Source organism: Megalobrama amblycephala, linkage group LG11 (genome assembly GCF_018812025.1).
Source record: "Megalobrama amblycephala isolate DHTTF-2021 linkage group LG11, ASM1881202v1, whole genome shotgun sequence".
Taxonomy (NCBI): Eukaryota; Metazoa; Chordata; class Actinopteri; order Cypriniformes; family Xenocyprididae; genus Megalobrama; species Megalobrama amblycephala.
Window position 1 is genome coordinate 12,631,935 of NC_063054.1, and position 23,374 is coordinate 12,655,308.

At 37.5% G+C, this 23,374-nt stretch overlaps 1 protein-coding gene across 2 annotated transcripts; it reads left to right on the top strand.

Moving 5' to 3' along the window:
* Positions 1-1,283: 1,283 nt before the first annotated feature.
* Positions 1,284-21,943, top strand: smyd2b (SET and MYND domain containing 2b). 2 transcript variants are annotated; one of them, XM_048206179.1, is made up of 12 exons: positions 1,284-1,604; positions 2,421-2,484; positions 3,775-3,885; positions 3,966-4,026; positions 5,049-5,173; positions 8,449-8,516; positions 9,892-9,994; positions 15,598-15,708; positions 15,984-16,095; positions 16,911-16,987; positions 17,151-17,259; positions 21,215-21,943. In XM_048206179.1, the coding sequence occupies exons 1-11, from the start codon at positions 1,429-1,431 to the stop codon at positions 17,244-17,246; spliced, it is 1,104 nt and encodes a 367-aa protein (XP_048062136.1). In that variant the 5' UTR covers positions 1,284-1,428; the 3' UTR covers positions 17,247-17,259; positions 21,215-21,943. The 2 variants fall into 2 exon arrangements, with proteins under 2 accessions (XP_048062136.1, XP_048062135.1); XM_048206178.1 differs by having other exon boundaries at positions 1,288-1,604; positions 15,984-16,104; positions 16,813-16,987.
* The last annotated feature ends 1,431 nt before the right edge of the window (positions 21,944-23,374 follow it).

Below are 23,374 nucleotides of genomic sequence, written 5' to 3' on the forward strand. Positions count from 1 at the left end.
AGGACTTCACTTATTTCAGTTTAACCTCAAATGTCATTGGTCAATTCAGTTTTTTTGGAAGTCTGTTGTGATTGGACGCCTGTTGTAAAATGATTAGACATGGCTCCATCAATGGACCAGATGCAAGTGGGTTAAACTTTATTTATTGACTGATTGATTGCATTATTATTATAATATGTCCTTCCCAGATACTATATTAACTTGATTTATTATTATTTTTATGGAGCTGTAGCTGCTGGGGAAAATGAGAACACATATTATATTTGCTGCAGTTCACCGCTACATTACCAATACTTCCACTAAACAGCCTATATCAGTTCTGAGAAATATAGAAATGTGAAAAGTGTCCATTAAATAGTTTTAACTATGATTCTAAATCCAAAATTGCTTCATGTGGCTTTGAATGAAAGATAAATCCCTTGTTCATATCAGTAAGCAAGAGTTGTTGTGTAAGCTTTTTGTTATCTTTCTTTGTCAGTTTAATATATTCTCAGGTTAATATATTTTCCATTAAATACCGTATGAAAGGGTTTCAGCACTTTTCCCCCATTGAAAAGTTCCAGTTAAAGTTAAGATACAGTACACAGTATGAATGAATCATACCCCTTTGAAACCCAATTTAGAAATTAATCTTTATATCGAAGACACATTTAGTTTTTTTTTAAATAACATTATGTTCAGATGTGTTCAGTTGTACTCATTTATACTGTGCACTGTACTTACTTTGAACTTAAAGGGTTAGTTCACCCAAAATGAAAATAATGTCATTAATTACTCACCCTCATGCTGTTCCACACCCGTAAGACCTTTGTTAATCTTCAGAACACAAATTAAGATATTTTTAATGAAATCCAATGGCTCAGCGAGGCCTCCATAGCCAGCAAAGACATTTCCTCTCTCAAGATCCATTAATGTACTAATAACATATTTAAAACAGTTAATGTGAGTACAGTGGTTCAATATTAATATTATAAAATGACAAAAATATTTTTGGTGCACCAAAAAAAAAAAAATAACGACTTATATAGTGATGGGCGATTTCAAAACACTGCTTCAGGAAGCTTCTCAGTTGTGCGCTCGGTCATTATTGGCATTATAATGCCGCCATACAAGTGGTGCTCACTGCAGAGCCGAGACAAATGGCTCAAATAGGTGGGGTTTGACCTAGTCCAGCTCCACCTCTGTGGTTCTAAGGGGTGGGGCTTAACCTAATAAGGTTAGATTTAGGGTGTGGTTGGACCTCCACAAGCTCCTCTGGGTCCAGTGAGGGGATGTGTTTCGAGCAGCGTGGACTAAAATCCACGTGCGTGTGAAAAACCATAAATATTCATATATGCTCCGCCCAATGAAATCGAACACAACAACCTCAGAAACCTAAAAACTCGGACAACCGGTGCAGACTACCATTAAATAGTAGATTTCCTTGTCATGATGAAGGCGGAGGGAATCGTGGGCATCGAGCAGTTTGCAAGTCCGGGGAAGGGCAGAGGTCTGCGGGTGAGCAGAGCTTATGGAGTCGGTGAACTGCTGTTCTCGTGTCCCGCTTATTCATACGTACTGTCAGTAAACGAGAGAGGACTCATCTGTGAACAGTGCTTTACAAGGTCTGACTTAACGGAATGTTTGTTGTCATGTTGGTACTTTATTTATTTAATTATGTATGTATCGTATCCACGAAAATTAACCATGGTTTTATTAGGCAGTAAAAACCATGTTTGTTTGTTTTTTGGCATATATATATATTTAAAAGCATGTGTAGGGGAACAAAGAAGCTTGAGGTCTACATATCTCTGAGAGAGAGAGAGAGAGAGAAAGAGAGAGAGGGTTAAATTCAGTCTTATCTGCCATTTTTCTTTAGATTTTAGTGTGAAAAATTCCTAAGGCATGGTCTTTACAAGTTTTTTGACATATAAAAGACAGTAATAATCACCATAAATGAGACATTTAGATTGATCTCTCTTTTATTTTATGACCAATATAGATAAGCTCCAAAAGGACATATCTAAAAATACAACCCAACATCTAAAAGCAGCTGGCCAAATCTTAGGGCATTTGCTCTGGCCAGGATCAGTGGGTGTAAATGACAGTGCCTGTCAAAAGTAGCACACTCATTCTGACAGCTGCTAAAGAGGGACTGCTGCTTTAGAGTTTAATGGCTGTTCTCTATTGAGATTCTGTTTCAGTTTCTCTTAGATCTTCTAAATTAATCATAGTTACAGATGGGACTTTGAAGACAAAGTGAATTAATGAGTGTAAATGAACAAGTTATATTTTCATGTAGTAATCACTTTGTTTTCACATGAAACACTGGTATATGAAATTATTGCTAGTTCTGACACACACACACACACACTCATTTTTATCATTGAGAGTTCTAGTGATCATTGGTGGTTGTTTGTGTTTTTATCTATCATGTACAGGAAAAAAGGTCTTGCAAAATGTGGAAAGTGCAAAAAAGCATTCTACTGCAATGTGAACTGTCAGGTAAGAGTGTGTGTGAGTACACTTTAAGGGTATGTTTTCACTGTGTTTTTTTTTTGTTTTTGTTTTTTTGTTTTGCATACAGACAACATGATCAATGATCCCCATTCACAAGGATCCACAAAAATGATTAAAAACACTGTATTCATGCCAGGCCAGTAGCTGGCGATGTCAAGAAGAAACACTACGCACCTATAGACTGAACATGTAATACACATGCGCATGATGTCACTGTTTTCTAAAATTTGTGTTTTTGTAGTTTACATGGAGACGATAATGGTATTGTTTTCAAAGGGGCCGTTTACTATTTATTCGGCCACTCATTCATGTGCAGAAACATAAGTGACTCCTCACTGCATTCATGTGTAGCAGCAAGTCATTGACATGTTTCCCCCTGTTTTTATGAGGCTCCATCTGCAAAGCACATTAGGATTTAAATATAGTATCTCCACTCCCTCTGAATTTTATTTATGCAGTTGTCTGCAACAATCACACCACAACTTTGTACCAAACTATGTGGTTGTCCACAAAAATCACTTTAATTACTTCATTCATGTTATTTATATTATTTATTTTATGTATTAATTTAATATTATTTTAATTTTGGATTTAAATCAAAGTAAACATAATATTAATAAACATATCCTGATGTTTAGTTCATACTGTACAGCGTACGGATGTTATTTTGTGGTTGTCCTGCAGGTGACTTTCCTTACGATGCACTTTAGGATTGCACTAGCTGGTAATTCTAAGATTATTTGTGCGATTTTTTTCTACGCATTACTGTTTATTAAAATACCCACCGACCCCTCTATGGCTTTTCATACACGACTCATTCCAGCCAGGTATTTCCCGGCACAATTTTAGTATTTCTGACAAACTCAGACCGAACAAACTCAAAAGTGAACCAAATTGAAATTGTCAAAAAAAAACAAAAAACAAAAAAAAAGGTAGAGAAGTGGTAAGAGTATGATTCTGAAATGTGATTTGTTTATAACATGCATTAACTTGGTGCAACATGCAAATTACTCTGGGTTGACTTGATTTTAACATTTGTGTAATGCCAAATATTTTTACCGTATAGAGGTAATCATGATACACAGAGATAAGGTTCTTATTTTATTTCTGAATATGAAAATCATACTAAAAGTCATCCATTAATTTTTAGGAGTGAATGGTGGCTGATTTTACTTTTCATGCAATATAATGCACTATAGTATAGTCATTCATACTATGTATTGTGTATATGTGTGAGTGAGTGTTTCATGTGTCATTTTTGTGTGTATTTGACAGAAAAAGAACTGGCCCATGCACAAGCTGGAGTGTCATGCCATGTGTACGTTTGGAGAGAACTGGTGCCCTTCGGAGACAGTGCGACTGGTAGCCAGAATCATCGCCAGGCTGGTTAGATACAAGCAAGATTTTCTTACTCTTTTTATAGATACAGAATCAATGAGTTTTTGACTTGTATTTTGCTGATGTAGAGAGACCAGAAAGAGAGAAGCCCATCAGAAAAACTACTCTTACTGAAGGATATGGAAGCCCGTAAGTACCAGAAAATATTAAATACATCTGACAGAGAGGTTATGTTCAAAATGGATTACTAACTTATTGAATACTGTGCATACTAGGCATTATAAATGTTATGCTATATTGTTGTCACACAATGCATTTGAGTGGCATCCGGTAATGGTGTTAAAAGTGAAAATTAGTATTTTGTGTGTTTACATTTTAATTTAATTTGTATGTATTATTATTTTTGTTTTACAAAATAACCTTCCCAGTTTGCTTGCATCTTAGTGTGGTCAAAATGTTCTCAATTTTTAAAGATGGGTGTTTTTATCAATCCTTGATTCCAGATTTCAGCTAAGTAACACACGTTTAATTTTAATATGGCCAATTGAAATATAGTACTAAATATAGTGTCATCATTTTATTTTATATTCCATCTCTAACTATAAAGTCTCGTTGATTTTGATACTCTTTTAGTCAATTTTAGTAGTCAGATTGGTTTGGTTATTTCATTTTGCTTTAAATTTGTATCTGTTTCAACTATATTAAACAATATTTGGAAATGGGTTTCCCATATTTGTCCATTTTGAATGGCCAATTCTTAGTTTTATTCAGTTTTTCTAATAATCCTAAAATTGGTTGAATTGACTGACTTTTCGATTATTGTTATTGTTTTTTGCTTTGGGTGTGTTGTACTTTTCTGGCCCTAAGTCTGTTTATATTGTTGTAGTGTTTCAGAGTAAAGAAGGTGAATCTTTTTGCTGTTTTTGATGTCTGTGTTCAGGTTAGACAGTGTTCATTAAGCAGTGTTCACCCACTACATACCTAAATATGATACCAATTTATGATTTTCTTTTTTAATATATAAGTATGTATTTTACAGCTACAGCTCTAGTATCTCCACATGTACAATATGGATGTGTGTACAGCTCTAGTATCTGTAAATGTACGATATGGATGTATGTGGAATGAGAAATGTTGAAATGCAATTTTTATGTTGACTTTAAGCAAGTACAGCTGCTGGATAATGTTATGATATCTTCATTTTCTCACAGATACAGAGGAATTGGATAATGAGAAAAGAGAGATGACTGAAGCACATATAGCTGGACTTCATCACTTCTACTCCAAACACCTGGACTTCCCTGATCATCAGGACCTGCTTACACTTTTCTCACAGGTAAACAAACTGTAAAAGAAGTCTGACAGTTGACTGTTTGGTCTGTTTTTCCTTACTGCTTCATTACAATACATCCCAGTTTCTGGTAGCCTATCTATGGCTGTAGAATGTCTTCATTTTTACTGTATTTTCAAAACTGTCAACAAGGCGAAATAATGCATAATATAGCAAGGAAGACCTAGTAATCTACTTCAGAGATCCAAACCTTTTGTTAATTGATGTTTTGAATCCAGAATAGGTCATTTGTATGATTGTGTACACTACCGCTCAAAAGTTTGGGATCGGTAAGATTTTTAATGTTTTTAAAAGAAGTTTTGTCTGCTCACCAAGGCTTAATTTATTTAATTAAAAATACAGTAAAAACAGTAATATTGTGAAAAATGTTCTATTTGATTATTTTTACAAAGTAATTTATTCTCGTGTTGGCAAAGCTGAATTTTCAGCATCATTACTCCAGTCTTCAGTGTCACATGATCCTTCAGAAATCATTCTAATATGATGATTAGTTCCTCAAGAAATATTTGTTATTATTATCAATGTTGAAAACAGTTGTGTACTTTTTTTCAGGATTCCTTGATGAATAGAAAGTTCAAAACAACAGCATTTATCTAAAATACAAAGCTTTTGTAACATTTTACACTACCGTTCAGAAGTTTGGGGTCAGTAAGAATTTTTATTTTTATTTTTTTTTAAAGAAATTAAAGAAATTAATACTTTTATTCAGCAAGGATGCATTAAATCAATCAAAAGTAAAGTCATTTATAATGTTACAAAAGATTAGATTTCAAATAAACACTGTTCTTTTGAACTTTCTATTCATCAAAGAATCCTGAAAAAAAATATTGTACACAAATATTTTGTACAATTGTAAACAATAAATGTTTCTTGAGCAGCAAATTGACATATTAGAATGATTTCTGAAGGATCATGTGACACTGAAGACTGGATTAACAATGCTGAAAATTCAGCTTTGCCAACACAAGAATAAATTTCATTTTAAAATATTTTCAAATAGAAAACAGTCATTTTAAATTGTAATAATATTTCACAATATTACTGTTTTTACTGTATTTTTGATGATTTAGATTTGATGAGTTTTTGAAAATCGGGGGCAGGGGTCCTCGAGGAATCTCAGGCAATGAAATGAGAACCATGCATTTTGAGCTGTCAAAGATTAAGCACTAAAAATAAGCTCCTGGCTTCAGTGCTTGAAGTGCGATACTGTATTCATTAACAGCTCGAAGCAGTTCACCCAAAAATGAAAATTATGTCATTAATTACTCACCCTCATGTCATTCCAAAACCGTAAGACTTTCATGCATTTTAGGAACACAAATGAAGATCTTTTTGATGAAATCTGAGAGCTTTCTGTCTCTCCTTAGACAGCTACACAACAACCACTTTTGCTTCAAAGTTTATAAAGAGAACTAAAACTAATCCATATGAATTGTATTTTTTTCTGAAGAGACATGATCGCTTTATATGATGAACAGATTGAATTTAGGCTTTTTAGCAATGTGCATGTGTAAACAAAAAAGGTAAAATGTGAGACTAAAGACATTTTCCTATTTGTACAATAATAATTTGATAGAAATACAATGCAATACACCCCTCAGGAAGTTTTCTCTCAGAACTTAATGAACATTGACAAATGTATGCTGTTTTAACCAGATTGGCACAAACTACCCAAAACTGGTAGTCACATTGACCTAGCACTGGATAGGTCTGTGAGAGGGTTCATCATTGGTATTTACAGTAAAAATGACCCAGCACCTGGTAGAAACATTTAAAATAAGTGTGTAGTAGGTTATAAATGAATGTGATTTGACTGGACAGTGCCGAATTGCAGAGCTTGTGCAAACATATCCACATTGCTATGATCAAATCTTAACTGCTGTTTTCATACCGCTGTTTTTTTGTATGATTATTTTGTTATATTGAGAGAAAAGCGAGCAGCACATATTTACATATTCAAACTACGCTCTCATTAGTGTGGACGTTGTCAAATGATTGTTAAAGCCCTGGGTATACTATGTTTTTTTTACGTGTACATCCGAAGTGCAGTTTTAAGGAATCTCTTACAAGATGAGTTACAACCCATGTAAACATCTTTGTATTCTTTCATGCTAGAGTTGTAAAAATGAGGGTACTTTCTAAACTCTTTGCACAGTCTCTCGTCTATGTAGGCCTCCGTCGTCGCTGTATATTGCATGCGTTCCGGTCTGTTCTGTTTATGCAGGTTTTCTTCGACTACCTTGTGAATCAACGCCCCCTGTGCACGGTTGCCACCTTGTGAATAAACTAATTACTGCAAAAATGTGCATGTGTGACATGTACAAGTACATGCGGTTCCAAAAATCTGGAGGCATCTGGATGCGTACTCTTCTGATGACGAACTTCGCACTGAGCTTAACAGTATAGCGCTGTGAAGGTATTTCAGACTTCTTTTTGTCCATAAGCAAAAAAACGAAGAAGAATTTCACTGTTAGTATATCACAAAATTAATCTTTGTTAACTCCACACTTTCTCCACACTCCCTTTCAATTTCTTCAATTTCCAAACAGTTTTTGGTCCCCATTGACTTTCATAGTATTTTTTCCAAACTATGGAAGTAAATGGTGACCAGCAAATATTTTGTTACTGACATTCTTCAAAATTTCTTGTTTTTGTGTTCAACAAGACAATACAAGGCAAGGCAATTTTATTTGTATAGCACATTTCATACACAATGGTAATTCAAAGTGCTTTACATAAAGAAGAACCAAATACACAATAATAAAAATGTAACGCATAAGAAATAAAAATAACAGTAAAAACAGAGAATTCCGCTATCTGGATGGAAGAGCTAGGAAGTTTCAGGGAGTTTTTTTGTTGTCCGTCAGAGCGGATCTTAAAGGATCTATCCATCAGAGCGGATCTAATTGAATCTTCCTCACACGTCAGGACCAACAGAACAAAGAAATTCATACAGGTTTAGAACATTTGAGGATGAGCAAATGATGACAGAATTTTCATTTTTGGGTGAACTATCCCTTTAAATTCCCAACTATTCTCCTCCTATTCTGTGTAAAATGCCAATTATTTGCATTTTATGAAAGTTTTTTCTAAAAATCTGACTAAATTAATTTCTTGGGGTATTCTGTTAGATATGTAGTTTGCTACATATGTATGTAGAATAACCAAAGGGGGTCTCTGCAAAGGGTCAATTAATCTAACTCTAAATGATTCAATTAAAGTAAAAGATTGGCTTGATTTGTTGTGTCTGCTTCATACAGGTTCACTGTAATGGCTTTACTGTGGAGGATGAGGAACTCTCAAACTTGGGTTTAGCTATTTTTCCAGAGTAAGCACAAGTACACATACACATACACAATCTTAACTGATATGTATCTGTCATTTAATTCTTCAAAATTAAACGCAGCCAAAGATCAACCAGTAACCAATAACAACCCATACCCACATGGATGAGCACTTGTGAATAACTCTAATTTTGAAATTTTATAGTAAAAAGACATTTTCATAGAGAAATAGTGGCGATACTGGACAAGGATGAAACTTTCTAGTGTGCATGTGTGTTCATGCATGCTATCAAATAAAGTATACTTTAAAAGGTTGTGTGTTTTCCACACATATTCCTGTCATTCCAGCACTACAAACATGGATAGGCAAAGTTTTAGAGCAGGGGTTCTCAACTTTGGCCCTTGAGGTCCACTCTCTGCAGAGTTTAGCTCCAACCCTAATCAAACACACCTGAACAAACTAATCAAGGTCTTCAGGATTGCTAGAAAGTTATAGGCAGGTGAGTTTGATCAAGGTTGAAGCTGAACTCTGCAGTAAATTGAACGTAGAGGGCCAGAGTTGAGAACCGTTGTTACTAATTATGAACGATTATCAAACTGAATTGTGTCAAATCAACCCAGCATCCTTACCCAACAGTCTCAATCCAGTGATTGGACTAAAAACATAATCCATCGTTTTTTAGAGTCTACTACTTTACACAACAACGATGTACTAAAAATTGAAAAGTTTTTTTCTTTGTACAGGTGACCACGTTATCAAAACTAACCCCGTTCACTCTGATGCACGAAAATGACTAAAAATATAATGCATGCCAGACAAGTAGTTGGCGATGTCACTTTGTAAAGAAAGACTACGCACTTGCGCATATGCATTTTTTTACAGAGCACTCACACCAAAGGCGCATACCTTTCAACCTTACTTTTACAGTTTACTGCACTTTGATATTCTTCTCATTTCTTCCCTATAGTGGTCAAATAAATTGTAAGTCTCACACATTCACAGAAAACACCTTAATAATACACTTACATGCTGTCACCATTTTCACAGATTTGCATTTTTGCAGTTTATACGGAGATGACAAAGGTATAATTTTCAAAAACGTTTACTTTTAAACCCGTTTTCAAAAGTTTGCATTTTAAGGCCACCAAAACGCTGTTGTCCTGTAAATGAATGGCCAAAATACATAAAGTTTTCTGTTTTTAGTTGAAAATGGTGCTGTGTAAACAGACCCTTTTTAAAAACACTTCCCAGAAGGTCTGAGTGGGGACATTTTCAGGCTCTTTTACAACCTCTCTTATTTCCTGTTTCTAACTTCATCTTTTACTATCTCTCTGAGCTCTCTGTGGTTCTTTGTTACACTATTTTTATCCACTTTTTGTCTCCCACATTCCTGCATTGTGTTTCTGTTGCTCTCTTAGCATTGCCCTCATGAACCACAGCTGCTGTCCCAATGTCATAATCACATACAGAGGTGTCAACGCTGAAGTACGGGCTGTGCAGGAGATCAGTCCAGGGCAAGAGGTCAGTATGTTATTGTCATCTTATAAGTGTTAATCTAGTCACAAAATTACAGACAGAATGTTTGTTTTTACTGACAGATTTATTTTTGTTTATTTTATTAAAGCTGCTGTCCGCGATTTTTGGCCCTCTAGCGGTTAATAAACAGAACTGCACGCGTCTTGCGGAGGAACATTCTAGCCGGAGCTACTTTTCTCCGTGTATGTCTATGGCGAGTCCGGTCTGAAATAGTCCGAATATAAACACTTATTATAAGTGTACCATAATGATTCAGGATAAGACAAAAACACGGTTTGGAAAATGGATTCATGTTGTATATTCTCATTATATAATTTTTGTACATTTTTAACACAAAAAAAGTTGCAGACTGCAGCTTTAACCATTACAAAGACAAGTTTTTTAATTTTTAATTAAAACACACTGTTGACAAAAATATGATGAAGAAAATAATACCTCAAAATATTAACAATGCCTTAACAGATGGGAAGATGAACTTGGTATACTGAGTCTTTTTTGGAGGTGCTTAAAAAAATGTCCACTCATCATCATCCTCTGTTCGATTAGGGCTCATACAATTCAAAGTGCTACACACGGTTCACTTGAGCAAGGCACGGTTAGCTGGAATATATTCATCGTCTTGGCGTACCAGATGAGCCGTGCCCCCTTGGGGTGAGGGCTCACTCCACCCAGAGTATTGCTTCCTCCTGGGCGTCTCTGGCAGACATCTGTAGAGCTGTGAGCTGGGAGACATCTAACACCTTCACGAGATCCTACAATCTCCGGGTTAAGCCAGTTTCGTCATGTGTGCTGGGTACAGATAGGTAATGTGCAGGAAGGCTGGCTCAATCAGTCTTGCTTGCAGCGCCATTCCCCTCTCAGGGGGGGGTACGAGTGCCTATTTGTGCCTATATGTTATCCAACAAGTCGTGGCTGAATTGGGTGAAACAGATAGGAGCAGCAGCTACCAACCTTCCCCTTGGAAAGTTCTGTCCTTCCGTCCCACCAGGTATGAAGGTCTAGGCGACTTACATGGGGGTGATGGGATGTGTAAGTGGTTGTGGCACTTTCCATAGGGACCCCATTACGTCAGTCTTCTGACTTCTAAAAAAATGGTAGCAACATTTTAGCTTTGATAGATTTAACTTAAATTTACAGTAAAAACATATTTCATTAACTGATATAATATCAATTTACCAACCTATTGAAGTGCTAATATCTGCTTTATGTTACACTGACAACCACCAAGAACAGGTGGTGATGAGATAGGCACATGATGAATCAAAGCTAATCACAGGCTGCTTTTCCACAACCTGAGAAGGTATATACTACACTGTAAATTACACAATGACATGTTCTTTTTCACTTCCAAAAACTGTAAATTTAATGTAATTTTACTGTAAAATTCTGTTAACCAATTAACAGTTCCCTCAGTCGGTCACTCTCGACATCACGTTGCATGACCAGACGGATTGGGATCTCACTAGAGAGGCCAGTCTACTTTGAGTGTCCCTGAAACCCTGTGTCTTCACGAAAGTCACTGAGGCGGCCCTTGTTCCCGTGAGAGAATGTGGCGTTCACAACCTCAACTGTCTCGATGACTGGCTCATACTAGCACAGTCCCGAGATCAGTTATGCGAACACAGAGGCCTAGTGCTCAGTTGGGTCTTTGGAGTCAACTCTTGCCAATGCAGAGGATCTCTTTTCTCAGGATGGAGTTGGATTTGGTCAAACAGACAGTTGGTGCTAAACTGCTTGAATACATTTAAAGGCAGGACGGCGGTCCCCCTGAAGTTATTTCAGAGGCTTCTGGGGCATATGCCGGCCGCAGCGGAAGTAACACTGCTCTGTTTGCTTCATATGAGATCGCTTCAGCACTGGCTTTTATGGCAGAGAGATGGGAGTGACAATGCGGCACTCACTGGGTGAAAAACACACCGGCCTGTCACCAGACCCTCAGCCCTTGGTCGGACCCTTCATTTCTCCAGGCAGGTGTGCCCCTAGAACTAGTGTCCAGGCATGCTGTGGTATTCCCGGATGCCTCTGCCACCAGCTGGGGTGCCATGTACAACGGGCATGCAGTCTCAGGGGTTTGAACGGGACCCCGTCTGCACATCAATTTCCTCGAGTTGCTGACAGTACATCTTGCACTGAGCCACCTAAAAAAGTGCCTACAGGGCAAAGACGTGCTGGTCTGTACAGACAACACTGTGACCATTGCATACATCAACTGTCAAGTTGGTCTACAGAAACCTCTTACTGCCAGTTGTTTTACTCCCTGACAGAGGGAACACTTGGCACAGATGCACTGACACACAGCTGGCCCTGGGCCTGCGCAAATATGCGTTTCCCCCATTGAGCCTTCTCGCACAGACCCTGTGAAAGTCAGGGAGGACGAGGAGCAGGTCTTGCTAGTTGCGCCCTATTAACCCAACCAGGCCTGGTTCCCAGAACTGATGCTCCTCGCGACAGCCCCTACCTGGCGGATTCCTCTGAGGAAGGATCTACATTCTCAGAGACAGGGCACCCTATGGCACCCGTGTCCAGACCTCTGGAAACTCCATGTCTGGTCCCTGGACGGGATGCAGAGGTTCTAGGTGATTTACCCCAAGAGGTACTTAACACCATCGCTTCAACATGAGCACCGTTTACGAGACATGCTTATGCTCTAGGTGGCATTCTTCTCAATGAGAAGACCCCCAAAAGTGTCCGTCAGTGCTGTGCTTTCCTTCCTGCAGCAAGGGTTGGAGCGAAGGTTGTCTCCCTCGACCCTCAAAGTGTACCTTGCTGCAATTTCTGCTTATCATGACCCCATAGGAGGCAAGTCTGTAGGGAAGCATGACCTGGTCATCAGGTTTCTTAAGGGGGACGAGACAGTTAAATCCTCCTTAACCTCCCTTCATACCCTCTTGGGACCTCACTCTGGTGCTTTGGTAGGCGGCAGCAACTGTGGCACTTTGGTAGGGATCCCAGTTCGTCAGTCATCTGACGTGATGTCGAGAGTGACTGACTGAAAAGGAAACATCTCGGTTATGTATGTAACCCTTCGTTCCCTGAAGGAGACGTCACAACAGTTGCTGTACCGCTGCTGGTATGCTGGGTCACCAAATCCAGCTCAGCTCCTCAGTGTAAACCTGAGGCGTCCGATGCACCTGTTGCTCATTAAATACCCGTGCTGCAGGATGGTGCAGCTGATGCAATTATTCGCAGGCTTGTTTTAGTTACACTCGAAGTAGATTGGCCTCTCTAGCGAGATCTCAATTCATCGGTCATCCAATGTGACATCTCCGTTCCCTCCTTCAGGGAAGATGTTTTTTAAAGTAGCATTTTAACTCTTTTATCATTAAACTCACAATAATTTATAGTGAAAAGTATTAAAGTGACCCCCATGTTAAACTCAAATATTTCAGTCAAAAACATTATTTTCTTTATTATTTTCTATTTTCAAACTTAATTTTGAATGTTAATGCTGTTACAGTTTGCAGCATGAATGGAAAATTCAGTAAAATACAGAAACATTTTCATTAGATTACTGTAAAGTGATCTTAGAGAAGAAATATTCAAATTAAAAAGAATTGAATATGAATTATATTCATATTCAATTCTATTCAATTCTTTGCATCTTCCTCTTCACAATACCAAATAGATTTTCCATGGGGTTAAGGTCAGGCGAGTTTGCTGGCCAATTAAGAACAGGGATACCATGGTCCTTAAACCAGGTACTGGTAGCTTTGGCACTGTGTGCAGGTGCCAAGTCCTGTTGGAAAATGAAATCTGCATCTCCATAAAGTTGGTCAGCAGCAGGAAGCATGAAGTGCTCTAAAACTTCCTGGTATACGGCTGCGTTGACCTTGGACCTTAGAAAACACAGTTTACCAACACCAGCAGATGACATGGCACCCCAAGCCATCACTGACTGTGGAAACTTTACACTGGACCTCAAGCAACATAGATTGTGTGCCTCTCCTCTCTTCCTCCAGACTCTGGGACCCTGATTTCCAAAGGAATTGCAAAATTTACTTTAATCAGAGAACATAACTTTGGACCACTCAGCAGCAGTCCAGTCCTTTTTGTCTTTAGACCAGGCGAGATGCTTCTGACGCTGTCTGTTGTTCAAGAGTGGCTTGACACAAGGAATGCGACAGCTGAAACCCATGTCTTGCATACGTGCATACGTGCGTAGTGGTTCTTGAAGCACTGACTCCGGCTGCAGTCCACTCTTTGTGAATCTCCCCCACATTTTTGAATGGGTTTTGTTTCACAATCCTCTCCAGGGTGCGGTTATCCCTATTGCTTATACACTTTTTTCTACCACATCTTTTCCTTCCCTTCGCCTCTCTATTAATGTGCTTTGACACAGAGCTCTGTGAACAGCCAGACTCTTTTGCAATGACCTTTTGTGTCTTGCCCTCCTTGTGCAAGGTGTCAATGATCGTCTTTTGGACAACTGTCAAGTCAGCAGTCTTCCCCATGATTGTGTAACCTACAGAACTAGACTGAGAGACCATTTAAAGGCCTTTGCAGGTGTTTTGAGTTAATTAGCTGATTAGAGTGTGGCACCAGGTGTCTTCAATATTGAACCTTTTCACAATATTCTAATTTTCTGAGATACTGAATTTGGGATTTTCCTTAGTTGTCAGTTATAATCATCAAAATTAGAAGAAATAAGCATTTGAAATAATATCAGTCTGTGTGTAATGAATGAATATAATATACAAGTTTCACTTTTTGAATGGAATTAGTGAAATAAATAAACTTTTTGATGATATTCTAATTATATGACCAGCACCTGTATAATAATTAGGGGTGGGAATCTTTAGGCACCTCACAATCCGATTTGATTAAACAGCTCCAACTATAAACAGCTTCAAAACATAAAAGCTAGTCTAATAAAGAGGAACAACGAAACATTACAAGCAATAAACAAAGAGTGCTTTCAGTATTTAAGGGTATCTAATATGCATATATGTATGTGTGTGTGTGTGTGTGTGTGTGTGTGTGTGTTTTACTTGAAAACAGCATGATTGTACTTAGGGCTGGGCGATATATCGCATGCGATTCTCACGCGCATTTCGTCAGTAAAGCCGGTTCCCTGATTACCGGTAAATCTCCATCACCTGCTTTCAAATGGAGCGCCATTTAACTGACAGAGCCGTAGTTCACTGATAAGCCACGCAATATCACGTTCATATCGCAGATGAATCGCCTTCGATAATGAACGCGATATTTGCGTGGCTTATCAGTGAACTACGGCTCTGTCTGTTAAATGGCGCTTCATTTGAAAGCAGGTGATGGCGATTTAGCGGTAATCAGGGAACCGGCTTTACTGACGAAATGCGCGTGAGAATCACATGCGATATATCGCCCAGCCCTAATTGTACTAGTCCTCCAGCTAGACCAGCACCATGTCCTCTCTAACCAGCAAAAAACAGTCTGGACCAACATGGAATTCATTCTGGTTTATGCTGGATTTTTCAACAGGGATGTCCAAAGCTGATAGTGGTTAAAATTCAATATGTCATGATCCTGATGACTTACACTCTGTAGGTATCCTTATTGTTATGTTTCAGTTACTGACAGCTTTCTGTATATTTCCTCTGTGTTTGTAGATATACATCAGTTACATAGACCTGCTGTACCCTACAGAGGACAGGATTGAGAGACTCAGAGATGCCTACTATTTCAGTTGTGACTGCAAAGAGTGCACAAGCAAATCCATGGTGTGTGGTGCGATACAAAATGAACACATACAAACATATAGCACAACATAATTTAGCAATTCAATATAAAATATACACTACCATTCCAAAAGATTATTTTATTCAGCAAGGCTTAAAATGAGTTTTTGAAACCAGCTCTGAAACATCATTCCTGAAGGTGAAAGTCTGTAGCCATCACATGTACAAGATTTTAGTAAATGGCATTATATGGTTTTACAGTATATTGTTTTAATATAATATGTAGATCATATCATTTTGCTCTTGTGGGTCTGTAGGATATGGTGAAGATGAAGGTGCGGAAGCTGAGTGATGAGATCAGTCAAAAGGATACCAGGGATATGGTGCGTTATGCTCGGAATGTGATGGAAGACTTCCGCAGGGCCAAACGTGAGAAAAATATCCTTTTTTTACCCTTATAACTCTTAATACTGTGCAAAATTGTTTGCAAATCTGCAGTGTTACTTGATTGTTTAATTCATAATACTGTCAGTTAACTACTTGGTTATTCAAAATATTATTATTCAGTGTATATTTTAAATAGGTTGTAACATTAATAATGTTTGCTAAGTCAAGCATCACTATCACTATTACTAGTGCTGAGTTAGTGATGACCTGGACTGACATTAAAAATAAACCATCCATTTGTTCCTGACACTGGGTCTATCTGAAGACTGTACAGAGATGCAAAATAATCTGTTAATGGGTTTTATTTGCTTTTGACGTGACACTTGGGTAGACAGGTGTCAGCTGTTAAGTGACTGAACGGCAGTGGGTGGGGCCTATGGTGCAGTGATGTAAAACTATTCATCGATGTCTTGCTCTGGATTTGTGTGCTCTCTAAGTTGTTTATGTTCATTATTATTGTAATGTTTTGTGCATTAAGACATGAGGTAGTTTAACGCCGTCTCTTGTGGTGCTTTGCCGAGAGTAGCTGTGTGTGCCTTCATGTGTTTTGGAGGAGGTGCGGCTTTGGAGATGCTCTGAAGGGAGGGTTGGATTTTATGATTTGAAAGCTAGCTTGCTATTGCTAGCCTCTCCAAAAATGTCCTATTGCACCTTTTAAAGGTTAAATCAAACATTTATTGAATCTTGACTCTCGTTCATGTCCCGCTGAGCTGCTGGAGATGTGTGAGCTCAGCATTGATAAGATGAGCACTGTGTTTGATGATTCCAACATCTACATCCTTCATATGATGTACCAGGCAATGGGCATCTGTCTCTTTATGGAGAATTACGATGGAGCAGTTCGCTATGGCGAAAAAGTCATCAAGCCATACACGTAAGAGCACACACATACACGTGTGTGTGTGTGTGTGTGTGTGTGTGTGTGTGTGTATATACATATATATACTGTATGTGATTTTATAATACATAAATTGTGTTTAAGAAATTGATATTTGTGTGTATACCAACTATTTTTATTGTCTGCATTTTATCTGTAGTGTCCTTTACCCAGCATACTCTCTAAATATTGCATCTATGTATCTGAAGATGGGCAGACTCTACATCGCTCTGGACAGGAAGTCCACAGGCATTAGTGCCCTCCAAAAGGTACAAGCTCTTCCAAATCTGACTGACCCTTATGTAATTCTAATCCTGTATGACTTTCTCTTGTGGAACACAAAAGCAGAATGTTATCTTGTCCATACAATGAAAGTATACAGTGACTGGACCTCCAAAAGGGCAAACGGACCAGCTCCAAAATTTTCGCTGAAAATATCCACTCCACTTTAGCTAGCATGTTACACCGTTGAAGTCTGTATTGTAAAATATCATTAATTCTCATCAGTTGTCATTAAAGTTGAACCTAGTGCTGTGCATTCTGATACACTATATTTGAATTGAATAATATTTGAGAGCTACTCCTGCTGAAAAAAACAACATTGCTTGTCACCAGCATATGGTATGTTTTGTATGCTAGGATCAGCATGGGTAACAACTAGGGCTGCACGATTTGGGGAAAATGTCATATTGCGATTATTGAGGTCAATATTGCGATTGCGATTTGCGATAGCGATATAATAAACAAATAGTATCATGAGTCATCTTGCTTGGTTCTCAATGGAAATACACACACAGATTACTGATAATGCTGAAATGTGTATTTCTCAACTCAAACTAGCAACAACAGCAAACAAATGCACAGCGTTTTCAAATTAAAATATTTTTATGAAATTAAATAACATCTTTGCATTACTGCAAACTTGTTATAATCCCATTTAAGATATTTGTTTCTTTACTAATCTGTAGTGGTTCAACGGATCACAAAACTGACGGTTCGGATCATCACGGTTATGACGTCACAGATCGGATCATTTTTCGGATCAGCACAAAAAAAAAAAAAAAAAATTGGATGGGGGTAACTTAACTTTGCATTTATTACTTAGCCCACTTAAACTATTCTGATACCATAGCATAAACTGCTAGCCTAAATAATACATTATTAAAGGCAAGTGAACAGACTGTAAAAAGAACAAATACTGTACACCAATTACAACAAGCATAGATAAATACTACATAAAGTTACAAATAAAGTATAAGGTCTAACTGTAGTATTAATTTCTTTGTTAAAGCTGTGTTTTGTTGTTTGATTTACATGACAGACAACAGCAGGTATTTATAGGTTGCTGTCACTTTAAGAGTAAGACATGCACGCACACATCGGACAGATATACATCCGAATTCTCACCTCGTTCAATTAAGACATAACTGAATGTGTTTACATGAATACTTGCTGAGAGGGGTATTTTGACTGACATAATGCGTGTATGTGACCATCCAAGTGCACTGAAGACGCGAAAGAGAAATCAATTTGGAGTTCGCGAGCTATAACGCGCCTCTCTCTCTCTCTCTCTCTCTGTGCGCGCGAGCCTTGTATGTATGTGCGTCATGTGCGCACCGATAACAGCGCTGCGTGCGATACCGAATTAAATCCTCTTTCCTCTTCAACCACTACTAATCTGGGTTTATAATCTTATAGCCAAAATATCGCCATATAACAGAGGTAGCGTTTTTTCTTGCCACCAGTTCAGTGACCGTTTGCTCCGCATCCATCTTTACCCGTTCTCTGCGCTGCACACCGGAAAAGTCATGACATGACCGTGCGCGCCACACATGCCACTGCCTAAACTGAAACTGACTGGTCTTCTTTTTATTAGCGGTGTATAAAATTGGCAAACAGCTCTCAGATAATGGGTTATTGTGTCCACACATGTATTTTTTTATTTTTTTATTAACTTATTATTATTTTATTTCATAAAATCGCAGCATTTTGCGTCATATAATCGCACAAGCTTGACATCGCGATTGCGATATGATTAATCGTGCAGCTCTAGTAACAACTGAACTTTGGTCTGTTGTTGGTATCAGTAGACTCGGAATGTAGCACACAAATCATGATAATTTTTGGTCATGTTTTAAACTTTTTGGAATACAACAGGCCCGAAGAACCAGAGAACCCCTTGTTTTCAGTGATACTGTCTACACAGCGTGAAGCATCAAGAAGTTGACAGTTATCTGATGCCAAGTTCTATTTCTGATGTACTCCATGCACTTGAGTTACTTCCAACAACAGTAAAAATAGATTTGGAACTTTCTCTTGTACGTTCAGCATAAACAGCCTCAGACTTTTAGGCCGCAAGGTGATGCGACAATGGTCATGTAGACACAGTGTTATACATGTTGGGATTGGCATTAGGATGAGTAAATGATCTGTACGGTACCTTTTGAATTATAACAACAGAGACTATAAATTTGTTGAAAGGTTGAAAATATATACCAAAATGGACTCTACGTTTGGCACGTTGGTCAGACACTATTAAAGGGAAAGTTCACCCAAAAATGAAAAGTTGCTGTTAATATACTCACCCTTAGGCCATCAAAGATGTAGGTGAAAAAGTCACTTCTTCCTGTTAAACAGCAAATAAGATTTTTAGCTAAAATCGTGGTCCTTGGTACATTGAGGTCTTATGAAACAAAACGATCAGTTTGTACAAGAAACTGAACATTATTTACAACGTAAAAAACTGTAATCCACAGCCTCAGCAAACGGTCCTGAGTGCGATCACAACAAAATGGAGTGCAAGCTTCCTGTCACATTATGATGTATGCGCTGAAGCAAACTCGCACATGAGCTGAAGCTGTGTTTGTTTACTACAGAGAGAGAAGATGTGTGTTGTATTGTTCATCAAAATGGTACTTGTGCTTATCCTGGATGCAGCAACCTATATATGTGCGATCTCATTTTTGGGTGAACTATCCCTTTAAGACTAGGAGTTGATTTTAAAAACAGTCAATTCTTTCCAAATTTGCAAGGTAGCTTTATATATAAGGAGGATTTTTTATTATGTATTATGTTAATATTATGTTTTTTGTTTCATACAAAGTTTGTATTCATACTAAATAAGTATTCTCTCAGGGAAATTCAGGGAATTCCCTGCGCCACTTTGTAAGTCTCTTCCACTTCATCAGTTTGTTCCATTTTGGTTCTACAGAGCCTCAACAGTCATAATTTATTGCATTAATATCACTTTCATTTGTGAAATTTCTAAGGTTTAGCATAAAAGTCGAACACAGTTTATGATTGGCTGGTCCAGGTATTTCATTAGAGCTGAAGCTAAATTCTGCATGAAGGTGGTTTAACAGCCCAGGTTTATTGTACAGTGTGTTGTAGTGAAAGGACCCAAAGGTTCAATGTTTGGGTAGTTATGGTCCCATGGGTGCACAAAGCATGTTTCTCCCTTTAAAATAAATAAATAAAAGTAGCCATGTGTTCTGACAAAATTACATATTTAAATTTAAATATATTTTATGTTTTACAAGTGCCGAACAATTCAGTGCCTATGAATTTTATTCAAGCATTGACTCAAGATTAGTTATAGCCACACATTCAGTGCTGCATGGTTCATAGTGGGATCAAACCACCAACATATATTTAAACATTTTAGTTGTCTGATTTGTTGAGCAATACACTCACATCCTTGTGGTAGTAATAACCACTTTGTAACACCTTGTTAAGGCCCCAACTTTCATTTTTAAAACTACAACTTAAAAATGCTTATTCTCTTTCAGGTTTTAGGACTACAGACAAAAATATGCCTAACATTTTTTGGTAACACTTTACAATAAGGTTCATTAGTTAACATTATTTAACTACATTAGTTAACATGAACTAATAATGAACTGCACTTATACAGCATTTATTAATCTTTGTTAATGTTAATTTCAACATTTACTAATATTCAAATTATTAAAATCATTATTAAAATCTTGTTAACAGTAGTTAATGCACTGTGAAATAACATGAACAAACAATGAACAACTGTATTTTCATTAACTAACGTTAACCAAGATTAGTAAACACAGTAACAAATGTATTGCTCATGGTTAGTTCATGTTAGTTAACACATTAAATAATGTTTAACTAATTAACCTTATTGTAAAGTGTTACCCATTTTTTGAATACTCTGTAAATGCCTGTAGTAAGTGATAATTGTTTGTGTTACAGGCATTGGCCATCATGGAGGTTGTTCATGGAAAGGACCACACATATGTAATGGAGCTCAAACAGGAAATACTTGGTGAATAATGTAAATGGTGTGTACTGTTTAGGATTGCACTGGAATTTCAGACTCTCTTCATGTTTAAGATGCTGACTAAGAATTTTTATACAAGATGTAATGGTCAGAAAGAAGTCAAGTGTAACAAGTGTGCAAAAGGAAAACAAAATAAGTAATTCATAACATAATTTAAGCAGCTTGGAAATTAGAACAGTAACAGCCAATAAACAAACAAACAGCAAAGATACTGTAGTCACAGAACAGATCAGAAGTGAATGAAAGGCAGAAAAAGCACAAGGAGAATTCTAGCAGGATGCAAAAGAAAAGGGAGTTCTTGAAGAGTTCTGCTTCAACTACGCACATAGTCTGGAAAACCATGAACACAGTGAAACATCCCAACGCTTTTATTCTCAACACTAGTGGAAATCCACTTAACTAATCAAATTTGGGGACCGTATAAATTATTTTTATAAATAGTCTATTTGTATAAATAGTTTAAAGATCAATATCCATTTTTAAAATAAAATCTCAGTTGTTCTGTAATATTAAATATAATTAATCAAATCTGTTTTATATTGGTGGATGTTCGGTTTACTATTTGCCTATTTTTGTATGTGAATATGATTATGCTGATATTTCCAAAATGTAATAAACAGATTAATAGTATGTGAAAATCACTACCAGGTTGCTGAATCTTCATTTTTGTCAAAGTATGCTTTTATTTTAAGTATTTACTGTAAGTTCTTTTCATAGTTGTATAAAAAAAAGTGAGTTGTAATACAGTGTGTAAGTCTCCTCAGCTTTCATTGTGAATTGCGCTACCTATTGTTGCTGGCAACCTGCGTCTTTGAACAAGGGGGCGGGCCAAACAATATTTTGAATTTGGACTGCATTACCTATTTTGAACACTGGGTGTCATTCCTACATAGAGCATCTTTAATATGACTTTTGCAAAAGTATTATTAATTGTCATAAGTTGTTGTTGACAAAGTGGAGAATAGTATTTGGTAAACCAGGTGTTGAAAATGTGAGTGTCCACCCAATATAACCCAAAGCATCTTAAATCTTTTTAAGAGCAGACAAACATGCTTCACATCTTATCCTGCTAGAGTGCCATTGAGAACATTTCAAAACTTGTTGGGGGTCATCTGCTTTGATGACAAGAAGACAAAACTTGCCAGGAGAGAGTGTGCTGGACAGAACCACTTACATACTGTAAGAAAAAATGAAGAGGACATCAAAGATCTTGATGAAGAAAAACTTATGCAGTTTGCATTGATTACCATTTGCTTAGAATGTGATCCACTCAAATTGTGCAGAAACAATGAAACTGTCGACTTGGTACTTTTCTATGGTAATTAAGCCATTTTGGGAAAGGAGAATGTTCAGCCACCTAACTTGGGGTGGAATCTGGGTCGAGGCAGTCTGTCATTTCTTATAGTTCACAACTAGCATTCTCTTTCATTCTTCATGACTGCCAGAGGCAGTGCTAGGCACTAGTGGATGACACACCAACAGTCATGTGAAATTCCACCCACCTGAAAACACCAAGATTGCTCAAAAGAACTGCAGAGCTCACATTAGCCACATTACCGTACATGAAGCGCAGACATCTGCCAAGGAAACTCCCTGTAAAACAGGCCAAGACTAAGAGATGGCCCTGGTAGAATGGCAAGTAACACCTTCTGGTAAGAGTTGATGAGATTTTTTATGAGCTCTCCTATTTGTTTTAGGGTAGGATGGAGGCAGTTGAAAATAAGCCAGATGAATGAACTGATTCACAAATTACAGGAATGAGACTGGGAAGAAAGTCTAAAAAATAACTCCTGAAACCACAGTAACCAGTGTAAGCACACCTCACTCACTGACAAAGCATGAAGCTCTCCAACATGTTTACTGGAAGCAACAGTTAGTAAAAAAGCTACTTTCAAAGACAACCACTTAATACCCGCAACACCCAAAGTAGTGGAGTACAAACTAATTCAAGTACAAGTGGCAACTGCGCCACATCCAAGTAAAGCCTCTAGTCTATTCCCCCAGGGTAGAGACCTGCAGGGACCCGACGCAACAGAGTGCAGTGCGGGACAAGATTTGATGGGCGAGTGTGG

Excerpts from the sequence above, each read along its gene's own strand:
- smyd2b (XM_048206178.1), top strand. The coding sequence starts at position 1,429 with ATGATGAAGGCGGAGGGAATCGTGGGCATCGAGCAGTTTGCAAGTCCG. Across the intron at positions 3,886-3,965 it reads CCAGAATCATCGCCAGGCTG|AGAGACCAGAAAGAGAGAAG; the intron begins GTTAGATACAAG and ends TTGCTGATGTAG. Across the intron at positions 4,027-5,048 it reads ACTGAAGGATATGGAAGCCC|ATACAGAGGAATTGGATAAT; the intron begins GTAAGTACCAGA and ends ATTTTCTCACAG.